Source organism: Eubalaena glacialis, chromosome 1 (genome assembly GCF_028564815.1).
Source record: "Eubalaena glacialis isolate mEubGla1 chromosome 1, mEubGla1.1.hap2.+ XY, whole genome shotgun sequence".
NCBI classification, from domain to species: domain Eukaryota; kingdom Metazoa; phylum Chordata; class Mammalia; order Artiodactyla; family Balaenidae; genus Eubalaena; species Eubalaena glacialis.
This window is the reverse complement of record NC_083716.1, coordinates 79,886,733-79,905,901: the sequence shown is the minus strand read 5'-3', so window position 1 is coordinate 79,905,901 and position 19,169 is coordinate 79,886,733. Positions and strand designations below refer to the sequence as shown.

Here is a 19,169-nt window from a genome sequence, read left to right as displayed (position 1 = left end):
TAGAATATGCAAAGTGAAAAAAGGATACATAATTATGTAGCCTGCTACCTTTTTTCAAAAGGGGCAAATTAAGAATGTGTATTGATACTTTCTTGTATATGCTTTATATAGAAACTCCAAAAGGACACCTAAAACATTCATAACAATAGTTACACCTGCTTAGAGTGGGAGACCTCAGAACTGGAGCTGGCAGATGGGGTGGGAAGGAGTCTTTTTAATGTGTAACCTTTTATATTTTTTGAACTATGTGAGAAAGTATTACCTATTCAGCAAATTAAATTTCTGTTAAAAGGGTAAGTAGAAGAACTTGACAGGATCTTCCTTTTGGTGCATTTTACCTGTAAATCTTCCCTCTCCAATGCACAACTACTCACTAATCAGTTACCAAATTTTTACTTGATTTAAAAAAAATAAAATGAATTATTATGTTTTTTAAAAATCTGCTTTTCTACACGACGACCCAAAACCTATGGGATGCAGCAAAAGCAGTTCTAAGAGGGAAGTTTATAGCAATACAATCCTACCTCAAGAAACAAGAAACATCTCAAATAGCCTAACCTTACACCTAAAGCAATTAGAGAAAGAAGAACGAAAAACCCCCAAAGTTAGCAGAAGGCAAGAAATCATAAAGATCAGATCAGAAATAAATGAAAAAGAAATGAAGGAAATGATAGCAAAGATCAATAAAACTAAAAGCTGGTTCTTTGAGAAGATAAACAAAATTGATAAACCATTAGCCAGACTCATCAAGAAAAAAAGGGAGAAGACTCAAATCAATAGAATTAGAAATGAAAAGCAGTATGGAGGTTCCTTAAAAAACTTAAAAATAGGACTACCATACAACACAGCAATCCCACTACTGGACATATACCCTGAGAAAACCATAATTCAAAAAGAGTCATGTACCACAATGTTCACTGCAGCTCTATTTACAATAGCCAGGACATGGAAGCAACCTAAGTGTCCATCGACAGATGAATGAATAAAGAAGATGTGGCACATATATACAATGGAATATTACTCAGCCATAAAGAGAAATGAAATTGAGTTATTTGTAGTGAGGTGGATGGACCTAGAGACTGTCATACAGAGTGAAGTAAGTGAGAAAGAGAAAAATAAATACCATATGCTAATACATATACATGGAATCTAAAATTTTTTTTAAAAATCGTTCTGAAGAACCTAGGGGCAGGACAGGAATAAAGACGCAGACGTAGAGAATGGACTTGAGAACACGGGGAGGGGGAAGGGTAAGCTGGGACGAAGTGAGAGAGTGGCATGGACATATATACACTACCAAACGTAAAATAGATAGCTAGTGGGAAGTAGCCGCATAGCACAGGGAGATCAGCTCGGTGCTTTGTGACCACCTAGAGGGGTGGGATAGGGAGGGTGGGAGGGAGACACAAGAGGGAGGCGATATGGGGATATATGTATACGTATAGCTGATTCACTTTGTTATAAAGCAGAAGCTAACACACCATTGTAAAGCAATTATATTCCAATAAAGATGTTAAAAAAAAAATCTGCTTTTCTCCTCAAAGACGCTGCAGTTAATGAAGGGCCAGAATAAGTAACTGCCATTACTCATCCAGTTGGTAATGTGTGCTCTGCACCTGACTCCACCTACAGTTCTTGGAAAGGACAATAAAAAGGGGATATATGCCAGTACCAATTCAGGATTTTCAAAAGAAAAGGACATAAATAAGCACCACAATCAGACCTAGGGTTGATTCATTCATTTCCAGTGCTCAACGGATGCCCTGTGACCGAAATGTGATTATCTCCAAAAATCATCCATAGATGATGGAGGAAGAAGATTACTCGGTAGCAGTATCTGAACTGACAAGGCAATGCTGTAGGGTTTATCAGCTTTAGTATGAGCTCTGACTAAACACCAAATGCAAAATTTTCAAGAGGAGTCATAATGAAGGTCTCTCTAGAAAAGAAATAACTTCATCTTGGAAGCTTAATGTTTAATGCATTTTAAGCAGTAGAGCAAAGACTCCAGATGAAAATCATCCCTCAATTTGAGTTTAAAGAATTGGGACCTAATGAGATAATCTCAAATGTGAATAAGCTCACGGAGGAGCCAGGAATACTACTACTGTGGAAATTTTCAATCCTCCCTCTGCTTCTTCTGTGGCTTCTGGACTCCCCCTTAGGAACCACCCACCAGCTGCCTAGCCACTTCACGGTCTGCTGTGTTAAGCTCTCCCAGGAACAATACTGCAGCTCTAGATATTGAGACGTACATGTTCTACTGCAGATGCTCTCTACTTAAAGGGCCTCACTTTAGCCTACTGCAAAGATAGGTTTATTTGAAGGGGCTTCTGACACTCAACAGTTTAACGGCTATTTCTTTTAAAATAACAGAAATAAATTGCCGTTTAAATAAAGATGACTTCTAAAGAATTCAGAGTTTTTCTCTGACCTTCAGATTTTCATTTACATGTTTTTATTTGACTTGAATACCTCAGTAGGGTGATCGACCATCCCAGTTTTCCCAGGACTGAGGCTTTTGGTGGGCCATGGAATTTTCAGTGCTAAAGTTAGGAAAGTCTAGGGAAACCTGGGATGGTCGGTCTCCCTATTCCTGAAAGATCTTAAAACAAACATGTCCAAAACAGACCTCCTGAGTTTTCACTCTCACCCTCAATCTGCTCCTCCTCTAGTTTTTCCCCATCTCAGTAAATGGATCCATCTTCCTTTCCTTCACTCCCTACCATCCAATGATTCAGCACATCCTTTTGATTCTATATCCAAAATATACTTTGAATGTGTCTACTTCTTTCCATCTCCAAGGCTACCATACTAGTCCAAGCCACCCATTTCACCTTCCCTTTTCCACTCTTTTCCCCTATGATTAATTCTCCATACAGCAATCAAAAATATCTTTAAAGTGTAAATCACACCATGTCACTTTCACACTTACAACCATTCAACAGCTTCCCAATACTTTCAGTGGCCTAAAAGGTCCTATGTTATGTGCCCTGATCTATCTTTTCTGACTTCATCACATGCCATCCTTGCTCCAGCCCTCAGACCTGAGAACTCCAACTACAAACAAGCTCTTCCTTCAAAGGTCTTCATACTTGCAGTTCCGTCTAGAATGCTCTTTGCTGCTCTCTTGGCCTGCTGATTCTTCTGCATTAAATGTCATCTTATTGGCCTTCCTAATCACCCTATATAAAATAGAAACCATCCATACTCATTATTTTCTATCATATCATCTGTTTCTTTGCACAGTACTTATAAAAAATTTTAATGATTTTGTCTATTGAGTTATTTCTTGTTGTCCCAACTCCCAGGAAAACATGAGCTCCGTGAAGGCAGTAACCCACATCACTTCTCTATCTTGTTTATTTTTTATATCCAGCATGGATCATAGTTCACAACACATAGTAGGCACTCAAATCTTTTTGCAAATGAATGATTGCCCACTGGTCACCAGGCATCTCCTTTTATTGTCACAATAAGTATATAAATAGGTATTATCTGTATTTGATAGATGAGGAAGTTGAATATCAGAGAATTAGTTCACTTGCCAAGTGTGTATGATTAGAAAGTGTCTTGTTCAAGGACTGAGTCCTGCTCTAAGTTTATTATACCAGTCCCAACTCATCCCTCACTCCTTAGTCAACTGAGTAGAACACAGAATTAGGACTTGGGTGTTGACCAAGCTGCTTTTATAGATGTGGTCAAAGTAACTGTAAAATACAGGGAAGACCATCAGAAGCACTGAAGGATGGAAAACCACAGATGTGCCTGACTGTGTGTGTGTGTGTGTTTATACACACACACACACACACACACACACAGAAGTTAGTTATCCACTTATCCACTGACTATCACAAAGTCTAGAATATTTGGGGATGGGAGGAGGGGACAGGTTAGCTGAGTGGATGAAAACCACTAGTCACAACATATATTGGTTATTTTTAAGTTTAAAGGTATTTCATAAAGACAGAGGTAGCCAAGGGCCCATTTCTACTTGTAGATCACATGTACCAATGTAAAGGACTAGTCCGGGGGCATATGGTAAGCCTTTTGGGATTTGATAAATATTGCCACCTTATGATCAAGACTAGATAATGTACAATAGAACAGGTGAAGCCAGCATTCTCCTCAAGAAGACTTCATTTCAAAGTCAAACATGCTAGTTTGTTCTTTCATATATCCATTCACTGTGCCAACATTTATTCAATACTTACTTTGTACAGACACTGAGGATCATGAACAATAAACAGCCTAAACTCTACTCAAGAAGTTTCAAGTACTATAACGAGAGACAGAAAATGGCACAGAGCATAGTTAGAGCTATGTTAGGGTAGCTACAGATTATTCAAGAAATGAAAGGCGACCACGTCACTCAGAGTTCAGACAGGAAGGACTACAAGGAAGGTTCCTTGGCTTAAGTAAAATGTAAGCATAGATATGCAGGAGGAGGGATTAACCAGGTAAATACTAAATACTAATTGCTTTCATCATCATTTTTGTAAAATATAATCTTTTCTTTGAGCTCCAGGCGCCCATATCCAAATGCATAATTGACAACTCTATCTGGGTATCTCACAAAGATTTCAAAACCAAGATGTCTAAGCTGAAGTCTTTGGACATCTCATCTACCATTCCTCAAGAAACCCTACGTCTCTATTCTTATCATATAAAATACTAAACCACTTTCCTTACTATTTATACCTCATCCCTGCTTTATTACTTCTTAATAAAACATACAGTAAGATGAGATTGTAATCCTAGTCTCGGGTTCATTTGCTAACTTATCGGGGGAAGTTGGGGAGAAAGGAATATGAAATGCCCTAGTGTCTTTACCATGAGTCTCCCATCAGCATGCGACACTGTAAACTCCAGAATGGCAATGCCCTAGGTCATAGCTAATAATCCACTAGGAGTTCATCTGACTGAAGGTTCAGAGCCAGTCTCCTAAAGATATTTATGTGGTACCAAAGTGCTCTTACAAATTGGTGAAAATCATGATCTCAGTGGCACCATGTGGAGTGGTGGGGCCCTGTGAAGGTGGTGAGGTACCTTAGAAATGTCCTGAGAAGGAAGCTGCTCTCTCTTCTCCTTCACGCATGTCAACACAGCATCTGGAGTCTCCTCTCCAGAGGAGCCTGGCTCAGGGCCCACAGCTTCCGGCTTCCCATTCTCTCGGGGGACTGCAGGTTGCTCACAGGATGGATTTCTAGGTGGGCCTTTGGGAGCACTCCCTTGTTCTTCTGACAGCTTCAGCTTTAGTTCTAAGAGAAATGCCATGAGTTACCAGGAGCAAGGAGGACTCATTGGCCCTAATAAGAGCAGAGAGCCTTTCAGGAATTCCTTCCCTGATGCCAAGTGAGTGGAAATGAACAGTGACGATGATGGTTCCCCAGATGTGAAAATAGAGGGCTCTTGAGGCTGGGATCTCATGGAGGTGGAAGATCATCTGTGGGAGTAACTCAGTGGTCTAGATTTCCAAGGAGGATTCCTGGAGGAAGACCAGTGGTACCTGGCTCCAAAGTCTTCACCTGTTATCTATCATGACACCTGAAATTCTATACTTAAAGATTCATTTACTTGGGTTTTGAAAGTTGTGCAGCCATTAAGAGCCCCTGCAGAAATGCAAGTACTTCTGGAAGGCATCACACAGTGCAGACGTCTGAGGATACCTAGGAGGGGTGGGGAAGGGGACATGGGAATGCCAGCCCCAACTTGACAGATTTCACAATTTTGTCTAATGCCAGTATTTAAAATCCAGAAATCAGCATTATTGCAATGTGACTTTATATAAACCTACATAATTAAAAATAAAAAGGCCACCTGGGACTTATCAAGAAATTAGATTTCAGAATATGCTAGGGGACTGCTCGTTTGAATGAGGCCATTTATATTGATTTCTCAATTACATACATAGCTCGTCTTCTGTTTGATGTTTGTTTTTTAGTTAGGCTCTCGTGTGGTGTTTAAACACCACATATATTATAAACATGCTACATCACTACACTTCAATACCACTGAATTAATATTCCTTTCAGTTCTTTATCACCATCCTTCTAGAAATCTGGAAAAACTCCCATGTCTCTAAGTATTGAAATAAAAAGTGTAGAGAGAGGAAGAAAATAAATTTTTATTGGTAAATAACCATCATCCCTTAAGATGGATTTTAGAGTTAATTAATACACCACCATCTCCAGAGAGACAGAGAAAGAAGAACACTGGATTAGGAGGAAGGAGAACCAAGTTTTACTCCTAGGTCACCACCTCCCAGCTACGTCACCTTCCCCTCTCTCTGGACATAAATGTCCTCATCTGTGCAATGGCGTGTGTGGAATAAATGACTGCTCACGCCTCTTCTGTTTCTAACATCCAAGAAACCAATAACCCAGGGAAGTGAATACTCCACATGTTGAAATGTTCCTGGCACTGAAGTGAATCATTCCAGCTGGGAGTCTGGAGTTCCTCAGTCTCTTTATAAGGAGATGTATTAAATGGGATCAAACAATGAAGGGGACCCAGGACCCTTTATTTCAAGATGGGGCCTGTGATCTAGGCAGGAGACAAGGTTAAAGAGGGCACAGGTGGAAGAGAATCAAGAACTCCTTGGAGCACATTATCACGATTTTATCTGCTTCGTTCCTGAGAAAGGAGACCCTTGGCTGGCATTTACCTTTGAGCTGTTTACGACCTTTAGCCAAATCATTCATCCATTTCAGGACTTCAGGATTAGATGTCTTGTCACCATGTGAAGGCTGCAAGGGAGGGAAAAATGGGGATGGAAGGAGGTAAAGGGAGGGAGGGAGGGAGAGAAGAAAGAGAGAAAAGGAAAAACAAAATTTTAAACAGCTAAGGCACAAAAGGTAGTTCAGGAACATATAAAGCTGGGAGAGAGATTCAGGCGTGATACCTCCAGTTGATGGAGTTGCCTCTGAAAAACAGTGAACATTGTTGACCTCCTCCACTCTTTCATCCTTGCCATGGACACTGTTTCTAAACACACCTGGTCACCCAGCATTTTCTACATAGTTCTAACTATGTCAGTGCCCCCTACAGTCTAACCCTCAATCACCTTGTGGGCTACCCATACCCGACACCCCATTGCCAGGTCATTCTTTGTATCAATGTAGACGGTTCTACTGATACAAACCAGCACTTCCTCCCTTGCCTCTGCTCATAACTTATGACCAAAACCTGCCTGGGGAACACTGATAAACTGGAAGCTTTAGCTCCTATCAGTCATATCCTCCAAGCTGAAGAAAGGAGACCCCAGGATCTCTAAAATCTGACAACAGTCTGAGAAGTCAGTATGTAAGGGGGATACCCAGATTTCAACTGCCCTCACTGTTTACAGACTCAATATTCTACTGGGCTAGCATTAAAGTAAAAATTAACTATATGAGTATGGACTTGGGTAAATTATTTAGCCTCTCCATGCCTCAGTTTCATCTACCAAATGAGGATTATAATAGCATCTCCCTCATAGGGTTGCTGTGAGGGATGAATTAGTAAAACACTGAAAAGAGTTCCAGGCACATGCTAAACACTATAGAGGTGTTAGCTAGAATTAAAAATATTATTATTGTTATTATTACTGGCAGAGGTGATAGCAGTAGTAGTAGTAGTGTTACTACCAGACCTTCAAAGGAATGGTGAATAAGTCTTCACTAACAAACATACACGTAGGGGTATGTATGTCCTACCTAGTAGCTAATCGCACTTGGAGGTGTCAATAAGAATATAGTTTTACTTTTAGAAGGATATGACTCTGTTCATACAAATCATTCACCTTAATTTCTGGATTCCTTTTCAGAGACTAAAAGTAAATTTTCTACGGAAAGAGAAACTGGGAGAGAAGAATAGCCAAACATACCTAGCCTCCAGCCCCACAGGTCAGTAGGAAACTTTCTTAAACAAGTTGAGGCCACCCTGGTAACTTAAATGGAGGCTCAAGAAGATTAGTGGTCACTTTGAATTGGGGATATACAAAGAGCTAAATAAGCATGCTCAAGAAGACATCACAAACACTGTAATAGTAGCCAGAAACGTGTACAATGTTAGTAACAAGTCTAGTGGCTCTGCCATGTTTAAGAATCCATTAAATCCATATAACATCAGCAAGATGTTGGTGAGAGAGAGACATAGGGAGGGGAGTGTGGTCCTCTCAAGTTCGAAGGAAAAAACAGTGCTTGTGTAAGAGGATCATCAAATGTACATGGGGTTAGATGTTTTAACTGTGAAACACAAGACATGGTTCTGTCACTTCTATAGTGATGTAAAAACCATACAGTTTAAAATCAAGATGGAAAATAACACTGAGGGAAAATGACAGTGATTTTTCCCCTAGGGGAGCCCAGAAGGGAGACTTTGGTTTCCAGTAGGGAAGCCCTGGTTTCAGGACCATGGACAGTGACACACCGACACACCGAGGGCACACCTCCAAACTGCTGTGCCTGGTCCTACCCATGGTCTGCTAGAATGATGCACTGTACTACTTCCCTGATATAACGTTTAGTACTTTGGCTTTGGGTAACAGTCTGGTTATATGAACAGTCAATGTTTTACACGTGATTTCTCGAAATCCTCACAGAATTCTTCACTCTGATCTGAAAACACATCTTGTTCTCTGGAACACATCTTTTTCACTGGATATGTTCCACACAGTTAATGCAATCTTCTGAAACACTGTTAAAAACAAAAATGAAAACCTAAGACCCTAAGCCAATGACCATCAAAGAAGCTTTCACTACTGCAAACAGGACTTAATAGAAATTTAAGGCTGAATTTTCTGACAAAATATTTTAAAGCCTGAAATCACTTTCTGAAATGAATTTTGTATTTCCCTGCTCTTGGGCGAGCTTTCAAAAGAGGTTAAATCAAGCTCACAAGGATGGCAGCTCTCAGATCATACGGAAAGTTTTTATATACAAGCTGTGGATCTTCAAGCCTTCTAACGTCTGAACTATTTCAGTTTAATAGGCCCCAAGGGCCATACACCCAAAAATTACATAGTGTAGGTTTTGTTCAGTGTAATTAAAATGGAGCTCATGAGTCACATAACTGAGGGTACTACTGGACCGGATTTGTGGTCTGCCAAAGATGATTCAAAAGACACTTTAGAAAGATTTATGGACCAGGAATGAAAGGACCTATGTTGCTGTCTTGGCTACATCAATTCTTTGCTGTATGAACCTGGAGAAGTTACTTCCCTTCTCTGGGCCTCAGTTTCTTCAATGGTCAAATAAGATAAGACTGACTGATCCCTTCTAATTCTAACATTCTCTAATTCTACTGAAAGTGAACATCTGGCTGAAACAGCCTTGTCCAAGTCCATGAGTCTAACAATAGTTAAATGTAAAATCAATTGTAGGGAATAAATACAGTTCTGGATATGACATGAAATGGTTACATTCAATAGAGAAGGAAAGATGTATATTGTACCAGGGCATCAGACTAGCATGGAGGCCCAGCAGGAGCTCGGATTCAAAAATTAGCAGCGGGTGCTATTAATCCCACCGTCAGGCTGCCAGGAAGGAAAACCATACACACAGCAACCAATTAAAGCCCATTAACATGTCAAACCTCTAACCACAGCCTGGCACCCAGACAGGAAGGGTGAGGGGAAGCCCTGTTTCCTGAGACGTGGAAGGTTCTGATTACTTCAAAGACTTTCATACACACAGAAGCAGTGACCACGAAGCCTTCTTCCTTTACTGCTCCCAAATTCATCCATCTGCATGTTGAAGTGTGTGGGCATCTGTCTACTGTGGCCCTAAAGCTTCTCCAGACAAAGGCAGGGGGTGCCAGGAGAAATTCTTTTCTAAAGTACTCAGCTGCTGGGTGGCTCTTATAGTTGAGAAAAGTAATCCAGGGTCTGCGGCTGCAGGTAGAAAAATCCAATGGAAAATTAATGTCTATAATTTTCCTTTATTTTTTGACAAGGCAGAGGTTGCCATGGGATAGCCTATTCAAATATCACTCAAACAGACTAAAAAGTTAATAATATCTAAGACCACTTACTTCCTTTGTGCCAAAACCGTAAAAAGCATTATATATGCACTCCCTCATTTAATACTCACAAACTTAAGAAGTCACTACTAATATTAACTCCACTTTACAGATGGACAAACTGAGACTCAGAAAGATAAAGTAACAAGTCCAAAGTCACAGAGTTCCTAAGTGGCTGTGCGGATTCAAATCCAGATCAGTCTGATTCAAGAACTGCCAGGTAAGAAATATCAACAGGCCCTGGGGATGGAGCCCCTAATTGTTTCTCTACAGATTCCAATATGAGGGCATCACAGATCCAATAAAACTCCAGCAGCAAGTAAGGAAAATCAGCTTCTCTCAGGCTCTCTGGAGCTTTCAACTTTCAGTGGACACTTAATGAATTTTACTTGTACTTCTCCACTGCAAAAACTACTCATCTTCAAGCACCCCACGCCTGAACTGATAGAACACAACCACCTTAGGAAGGTGATAAGTCTTTGCTGGGCCTCCGTCTCCTTATCTGTAAAATAAAGGCCGGGACTCACAATGTGTAGAGCACCCTCCTGCTCTATAAAAGACAATAAGTAGTTGTGACTGCCTGACCTCAAGGAAGAGAAGAATCTTCAACACCTTAAGGTTGTCTTGAAAGCCAATCTGATTTTTTCTTCCATTTTTAGCAAAGCTAAAACTCCCTCCTTAAAACCCCTCTTTTAGTGAATTTGAAGTCACTGTGGGAAACACAGAACAGGAAGAACAGAAGAGTGGAATATTACCTACTCTCACCTCCCTCCCCAGAACTTACCCACACTACAGGGACCTGCAGATTGCCTCTGGACCAAGAGCTTAGTGAGCCTTTAAATATTTTAAGATGTTTGAGACATTCCCTGGTCTCATTTATTTTAATAACAAGCTGCTCTGGACCCTCTGCCAAAGACCCAGTATCTTTGTGCAATTCTACATGGATATGATTCTTCTCTATGCCACGGTCACCAGTAGAGACAATAAATAAAACTAGCATTGGCCATCAGGACACTTACCTCTGACTCTATTGTTTCTTAAGAAAAGAGAAGGTTCATGATTGTAACACTGCAGCACCAGCAAGAAGGCTGGCGTCTCTCCGACGGGAAAGGATGGGATCAGGGTTTGTTCTTAAGAGTGGCCTGAATAGATGTCACTTGATAGGGCCTCACCCATCAACCAGAAAGTACTTTATTGTCAAAGACAACTCTCCCTCATTCTGTTCCACAATGAGAGATTCTGCCCCTTGAGTCCTTAATAGGTTCTTATCAAATGCAAATGAGAAAAGGCTAAAGAAAAAATAAGACCATAATTCAAAAGTTTTCCAAATTTTAGTCCTAGGAACACTAATGATAGTAAGGTTCCTCAGAAAAAAAAAAAAAAGGAGAGATCAATAATCAAATCAGTTTAGAAATAAGAGATGTAATTTGCTACTAGAAATTATCTTAGCAGAGATCAGCTAACAGCATGTGAGAACAAGACAGACCCAGGATGGAAACTCCATTTATGATAGGTCCTGGGTTAGCCAATGGAAACTGAGCTGTCCCCTGGCACAGAGATGTACTCAAAAAAGAAGGACAGAAAAGCCCATGCATTTCTGACACAATCCACTCATTTCAAACCACAGGGTCCTTACCCGGTATTTCTTTTCTTGTTCAAATTTTTCTTCAAATTTCCGAATTTTCCGCTTGAGGCTCTGGATGTGCTTGGTGAGCTGGGTGATGGTCTGTGGCTCTTTGCCATCACCACAGCTGCACCGTGAAGAACTTCGGGGCCTGCAGTGATTCCAGAGAGGGGAAGAATCATCAAAAACAGTACTATATATAAAAGAGGTAACTAATAAGGACCTACTGTATAGCACAGGGAACTCTACTCAATACTCTGTGATGGCCTATATGAGAAAAAGAATGTGAAAAAAAGTGGATATATGTAAAACTGATTCACTTTGCTGTATAGCACATACTAATACAACATTATAAATCAACTATACTCCAATAAAAATTTTTTTTAAAAGATATAAATTTTTAAAAAATGGTCTTCCAGTAAACACTGCTGCTGGTCTACAAACCAAGCTTCCTAGATGATCAGAGAAGTCCAGAGGCCAGTTCATTATTTGATGAGTCTACTGTGGTAGCATCTGCTCATTATTGGAGATCCCTGATCACAGAACTCCATTATGGGCAAACATCATCAGGGACTTTAGTCTACAAATGTCAGAATATTAGTCTAGGAAATGTATTTCCTAAAGCTTGGAGGACACCAGTTTCAGACTAATGAGAGAGCCCTATTGCACCATCATCCTCAATAAGTTGCATGAGCCCCACCTAAAAACAATTTCAAGGAAGATTTAGATGAGTAGTTAACTCTTCTTTATATAACAGAGCCTTTGTGAATCTAATGAAAGGAATGGACCCCCTCTCCAGAAAACGCGTTCACCTTCTCACCTGACACACTTTACAATAGTAATAATGCACTAAATCCCTCAAGTCCACCAGTAGACAGTCCGTGGACCCTGGTCTAGATAAACTCATGAGTAACAGCAGGAGTTATTAAAGAGAAACTAGGAATTCCCTGCACGTATTTTTGGTCAAGGGAGACTCATTTTAGCTATGCATCAAAACTACTTACGCAACTTAAAAAAAAAAAAAGAACACATAGTTTCACATTTTTTTTTGTCTGGGGGAGCTACTGTAAGCTACCACTTTTCTAGAATCCAAGAAGAAATGGAGATGTACAACTCACAAGCATTGCTACAATCCATCCATCGAGGCCACTGCTGGACATGGACAGAATACTTATGAGCTCATCAAGAATTCCTGGTACTTGCATGTACACAGACTTTCTTAGGATTCTGGTCATTTCACCAAAAATGTTCAGACATGTGAGCCGTAGGGCAGCCTGTGTCTCGAGACCATCTCCTCCTGATTCAGAAAGGCCTAAAACAGCATTCTTAACTAGAAAGTACTCTGATTTTTTGCCATTTATTGTTCAGGGCTTGCAGTTGCTTTTGGTAGGCATGTTTGCTCTATTTTGGACACACACTTCACTGAATTTATAAATGTATTGGGTTGTATTGTAAATGGTATTTTAAAAAACTGCATGAAATGAAGACAAGAACAAAACAAGGTTTTCTTACATCATAAACTGCTGAGTGCTGGGTGGAGAAGGGGCTGATTCAGGGTCTAAGTTGAATCTCTGGCTTTGGCTGAAGATGGAGCATCGTGGTGACAGAAGCGGGTTGTCACCATCAGTGATGTGATAGAGAAGCCTGCTAGTCTCAACAGACTGGAGGTCTTCTGGCGCGCTGTCCGCTCCATTCTGCACGTCTTTGTGCGCTGGCACAGGGTCTGAGGAAACAAGATAAATCATCGAGACTTAGAAGTGACAGAGGGCTTGAGACTGTCATGTTCTTAAACAAAGATTATAAACATTCATTATAATGTCTTGCCTCTTTGTCATTTCTTCCTTCTGGGGATATGAGAGCCTTTCAAAATTCTGTCATGTTCGTTCTCACAGAATCTGGACAGAAAATATTACAAAGCCAACACACACCAAAAGATGGAAACACAGATTGTTTCGGTCTGAGTTACACAAGTCAGCATGGTCCAAAACTACAAAAATCCTCTCTTTATTTCATATTATTTGCATATGTCAGAGAGTATATAACAACATGTTAGAGTGAAAAAAAGAAAACAATGACATGGAACTGGAGAAAAAGATAGATTATGAGGGAGAATAGTTATAACAGAATTGCCAGAGAAGGAAGGGAGAGGAGGGGGTAGGGAGGAAAAGAGAAGAGAAAACAAAGGAGGAAGAGAGGGCCGAGGAGTCCCCGGATAGAAAATTACTCAGCACTCATTAAAAATGATGGAGAACTCAACATCAGTATGGAATGATGTTCTGAATACACTAAATGAAAACCACGCATTTCAACACAGAACAGTAATGATTCCATTTGATATAAGCAGCATACATTTATGTCCACAAATAAATGCACTAAAAGATCAAAGAAGCTACATAGCAACTACAAAGCATGGCGGAATTAGGAATGATTCTATTTCTTCTCCAAAATTTGAGGTAGCATTTTATTTGGGACAAAAACAAAAACCAAGAACAAAACCTGCGCTAAACCCTCCCCCCAGCTTGGCAGCTCTCTGCCTGAATGCTCACTGTGATCATTCCCCTTTTACATGAGCTCACTGGCTCCCCAACCAGGTCAGTCCAGAAAGTGGGCACCCCTGTGCTACAGAGGTGAGGGCAGGGCAATGAGGAACATTAGGACGCTGAGTCACGGTGGCCGGAGGGAGAGTCTCTCCATCCCAGCGTGCTGTTCAGAGCTACTCAAGGAGCAGCCAAAACCTTCTCAATTTTGCCCAGCAAACAAGTGAGGACAACCCAAGGCTTTCTCTTATTCTGACTACCCTAAAGAAAGAGGAAAAAACACAGATTTTCTGGGTGAACAAGTGAATCTGAAAATACTGACAATCCACTTTTCCAAAATAACATTTATCACAATTTGGTACTGGATGAATCTTAATCAGGTTTAGAATGGCTCGAGCTCTCTAGAGCTTGAAATGCAATTTGCTTTGCGTAACATCAAAGTTCTGATTAGGTCCTTGTGTGTTTTCAGTTGGCTTCTCCGCTTTTGGGCTGTAGACTGGGAGGGTGGACACTGTCTCCGATCGGGCCTTTAAAGCCGATCGACAGCACCTCTGTCAGTGGCTGAGGCTGGTCAGAAGCGGATGGGGTGAGGACTGGGGAAAGCTGGAGCCAGACGAATGCCAAAGCCCAGGCCCACAGGCAAGTGTGTTGGTGTGCCTGACACAGCTCGCCACGGGCAACACCCTGGCTAAGAATAATTTAGCCAGAAAACACTGCCATTTGGCGGGAGCCCTAAGAAGAAACACGAATGATAGTTACTAACCAGTAAACGACAGCATATACTAACAATGACCTTCAACACCCACCAGGAAGTGTCTGAGTCCCTCACCAAACCCTTTTCTTAAACCATTAGACTCTACGAAGAAATGCATTTTATTCATGTTACCCTTTTCTGGGCAGCATCTTTTGGTAATAATGATGGGGAAGAAAAAGATCTTTAGCAAGCACCTGGGACCAGCATATTTTTGTTGAAATTGTAAAGACTGGAGGCCTTCTCTTCAGCTCATCTGTGGTGCCAGGGTCAAAACTAACAGGAGTCTCTTGGTGCTGTCTTATAATGACAAAATGGGGGCACTTGGGTTCCTAGCCATATGACTAACGTGGATGTAAGAGCTTAGCTTCTGAAACCCCCAGAGACCTAAGATATGACTTCACAGAATCACAGGCCACTATGAACGCCATTGCAATAGTAACTGTAAACCTCCATTTACATGGCATCTGTTTTTTGTGGGCACTCAAAAAACCAGTGCTGCCTAACTAACATCCTGACCTTTCTTCCCCCCAATTCACCACTAAAGGAAGCAGTGAGCCCGAAAGATCCCAAAGTGACCAGTTGAAAAGTGACAGTCAACCTAAGTGTCCATCGATAGATGAATGGATAAAGAAGATGTGGCACATATATACAATGGAATATTACTCAGTCATAAAAAGAAATGAAATTGAGTTATTTGTAGTGAGGTGGATGGACCTAGAGTCTGTCATACAGAGTGAAGTAAGTCAGAAAGAGAAAAACAAATACCGTATGCTAACACATATATATGGAATCTAAAAAAAAAAAAAAGGTTCTGAAGAACATAGGGCCAGGACAGGAATAAAGATGCAGACGTAGAGAATGGACTTGAGGACATGGGGAGGGGGAAGGGTAAGCTGGGATGAAGTGAGAGAGTGGCATGGACATATATACACTACCAAATGTAAAATCGATAGCTAGTGGGAAGCAGCCGCATAGCACAGGGAGATCAGCTCGGTGCTTTGTGACCACCTAGAGGGGTGGGATAGGGAGAGTGGGAGGCAGATGCAAGAGGGAGGGGATATGGGGATATATGTATATGTATAGCTGATTCACTTTGTTACAAAGCAGAAACTAACACACCATTGTAAAGCAATTATACTCCAATAAAAATGTTAAAAAGAAACACTGGTAATCTGGTAATGACTGAGTTCTTTGTCTAAACTAACCATTTGAGTCGAGAAGTGGCTTAATTAAATCAGTGGGCGCGTGCCTATGTGTGCGCATTTGTGTAGACAGGATTATTGAGCTCCTTGCTCAGAAGAGACCAGGGTAGATTCAGAGCCAACCAGCGTGGCTGCCATCCTGGGAACAAAGCCCAGGCCACCACGTACAGACCCTGCTCCCCAACAGGGAGAAGCTTACGGCAATATTAAACTCGGGTGGCTTCTGATGGGACCCTGGGAGCAAACTGCTTTTTCTTCCAAAGAAAGGCGCAACTTGCAGAGCCCAGGCTGTGATGCACTATGCTTTAGAGGGAGGGCCTGGGAGCCAGGGCTCGGGGTGCTCATACTTTCTTGTGGGGCTCCAGCAAGTTCACTGACCTCTCTCTGTGTTTGGACCACCTGACAGGGCTGTGACAGGAAAGTCAAAGGAGATCTGCTGTACAACCTCATGCCTTTAGTTACCAGTATTGTATTATACACGTAAAAAGTTGTTATGAATGTACATCTCATGTTAAGTGTTCTTACCACAATAAAAAAAATTTTTTTCTTTTATCCTTCTTTGTATTTTCTACAATTTCTGTAATGAATGTCTTAATTGTATAGGAAGAAACAACCAATAAAAGTTAATGTAAAAATTTGGAAAAAAAAAATGCATCCCTGGGAAGAGAAGTGAGAAACAACCCCACAGGCAGAACGAGAACAAAGATTGTGAATTTGAATCCCAGGTCCACCACCTGTTAACAGGCACTTGAGAAAAAATGGGCCTTTTTAAACCCCAGTTTCTTCATCTGTAAAATGGGGAGAATAAGACTAAGGGAGCCTTCTCCCTGCCTCTCAAGACTAAGGGAGGATGAAATAGGAAAACTGTATCCCCTACAAATTTTTGCCATATCCACATAAACCTATTTTTAATATATATGTATATATGTATGTTATGTGTGTATATATGTTTATGTGTATATATATAATCTTAATTTCTTTAATTTCTTTTTTATTGAAGTATAGTTGATTTACAATGTTGTGTTAGTTTTAGGTGTACAGCAGTGATTCAGTTATTCTTTTTCAGATTCTTTTCCCATACAGGTTATTACAAAATATTGAGTACAGTCCCCTGTGCTGTACAGTAGGTCCTTGTTGTTTATCTATTTAATATATAGTAGTGTGTATATGTTACTCCCAAATTCCTAATTTATCCCTCCCCCCTTATAATATATATAAGATTATATATTAAATACAATCTTAATTTCAATCTACAGTTTTCCAAAATTTCAGCTTCATCTTAGGCAATAATGGCCAAGAAATCATAAATTTGATGTGCTAGTTACATTTCTTCAACTAATACACATTAAAATAAATTCCTATTAAAACAATGTTCACCCATGCATCCTTTGTATAGTATATTTGGTGAAACTTTGAGATAAGGCGTAGAAACTGCTAAATCGGTAACCAGGAGAACCATCATTTAAACAATTATTAATATCAACATAAGGAAGTTGAATATTATCTTCTTACTGACCACCAACTCCACTAGGAGTCCTTATGGGGTTAATGTGGGAAATGAGGACCAATACACCCCTCAACATATTGTACCTCCTACCAGTTATTTATAAATAAGAATAATAATCATATCTAATACTCATGCAGTGAGTCACTATGTCCTCAAGCTTGTAATAAGAGTTTTTGCAAGTATTTAATCTTCATAATAACCACAGGAGGCTGGGAGTAATGTGATCTTCATTTTAATTTCAGGAGGGAAGGTAGTATGACTATGTGAGCTCCAGTCAGGGAGGGTTTGACCAACGCCCGTGGTAGAAGACTCCACATCTCCGACCTTGGAGGCCAGAGGGTATTTCTAGCAGGCCACTCACTGAGCAATAGGGACCACAGCTTAGAGAAGTCATTATCATCAGGTGTGAAGGCCAGAGCCCACTTCTGATCTGGCTGCAACCCCAGGCAGGAACAGATGCTGTATTACAGCTGTTAAATGAATCAGTCAGATTTTAAAAAACATTTTTCTAATCTGAATTTTTAAGTGATTCAAATGTAAATCAACTATACTTCAATAAAAAAATTTTAATTAAAAAGTAATTAAAAGTGATTTAAAGTTTAAATAAATCTCTATCTGCAACCACTTGAGATGGACTGCTGAGATCTGAGTCACAAATTAGCCACAGGCTTGTGGGTTTGTTAATTTGCACTTTTGGGTTTACCCATCATGGTGGGCCCATAGGTAGCATTCAGATACATTCCAAAATGCCAAACATCATGCCTTTGATGGTACTACAACACCATGCCTTTGATGGTATTAAAAACTAAATGAGTCAGAAACAGGTACATGATTCTAATGAGGCTCAAGCATCAGAGTTCTCGGCCAGCCTCACACAAAAAGGGCCACCAAAATAAAACCAAAAAACAACTCAGAAACATCTGATGGATACACAATGGATTTAGTTGTAGGTGTGTTGAATTTAAGTTGAATTTAACCTAAGGCACTAATGGTTCACAAGAGAGAGAATATAGGTAGCCTGAAGTCATCCCAGTAACTAAGCCTGGGGAAACAGATGGGCTTGCTTGCTCAGAGACCACTGAGAGGAAAGCAGTATCTCTGAGGTTAGGATGGGTGGGTAGGAATGAGGGCAGATGAAGACGGATTTCTGGTAGATGAGGCCGACCGAGCCACCGAGTGGGACAAGGTTGGCACTCCAAGCAGGCTTCTATGTGCCAGCTTCTGTGGAGGACCACCAGAAACCTCAGTGAGCTAGAGGGGTGAGGAATTTGTCACCGTGAAAACAGGGGTTGGCTCCATGGCAAGCATCCTGCAGATCCCAAGAGGCAGTTTGACATCATGAATAAAAGCATGGGCTATAGTTCCAGAAACACCTGGATTCAAGTCCCAATTTTGTCAGATGTGTGACCTGGGACCCATTATTCAATCTTTTTCAGTCTCAGTTCTCCCATCTGTTTCAGTGAAAATGACATCAGTATCTACCTCATAAATTGCTGGAAGGATTTTAAAAAGATAAGGAATCTCAAGTGCTTCATATAGTGTC

The 19,169-nt window shown here is 40.6% G+C and overlaps 1 protein-coding gene across 4 annotated transcripts in view; it reads right to left on the bottom strand.

Annotated features, from left to right (window-relative positions):
• Positions 1-19,169, bottom strand: part of FAM13C (family with sequence similarity 13 member C) — a 130,236-nt gene that overhangs the window by 11,209 nt on the left and 99,858 nt on the right. For all 4 annotated transcript variants that reach the window (XM_061181740.1, XM_061181720.1, XM_061181734.1 and 1 more), the window contains 4 exons: positions 13,139-13,349; positions 11,639-11,777; positions 6,668-6,749; positions 5,050-5,261 (listed from right to left, as the gene is read on the bottom strand). In XM_061181740.1, coding sequence (XP_061037723.1) covers positions 5,050-5,261; positions 6,668-6,749; positions 11,639-11,777; positions 13,139-13,349 — 644 coding nt within the window. The remainder of the gene's footprint in view (positions 1-5,049; positions 5,262-6,667; positions 6,750-11,638; positions 11,778-13,138; positions 13,350-19,169) is intronic.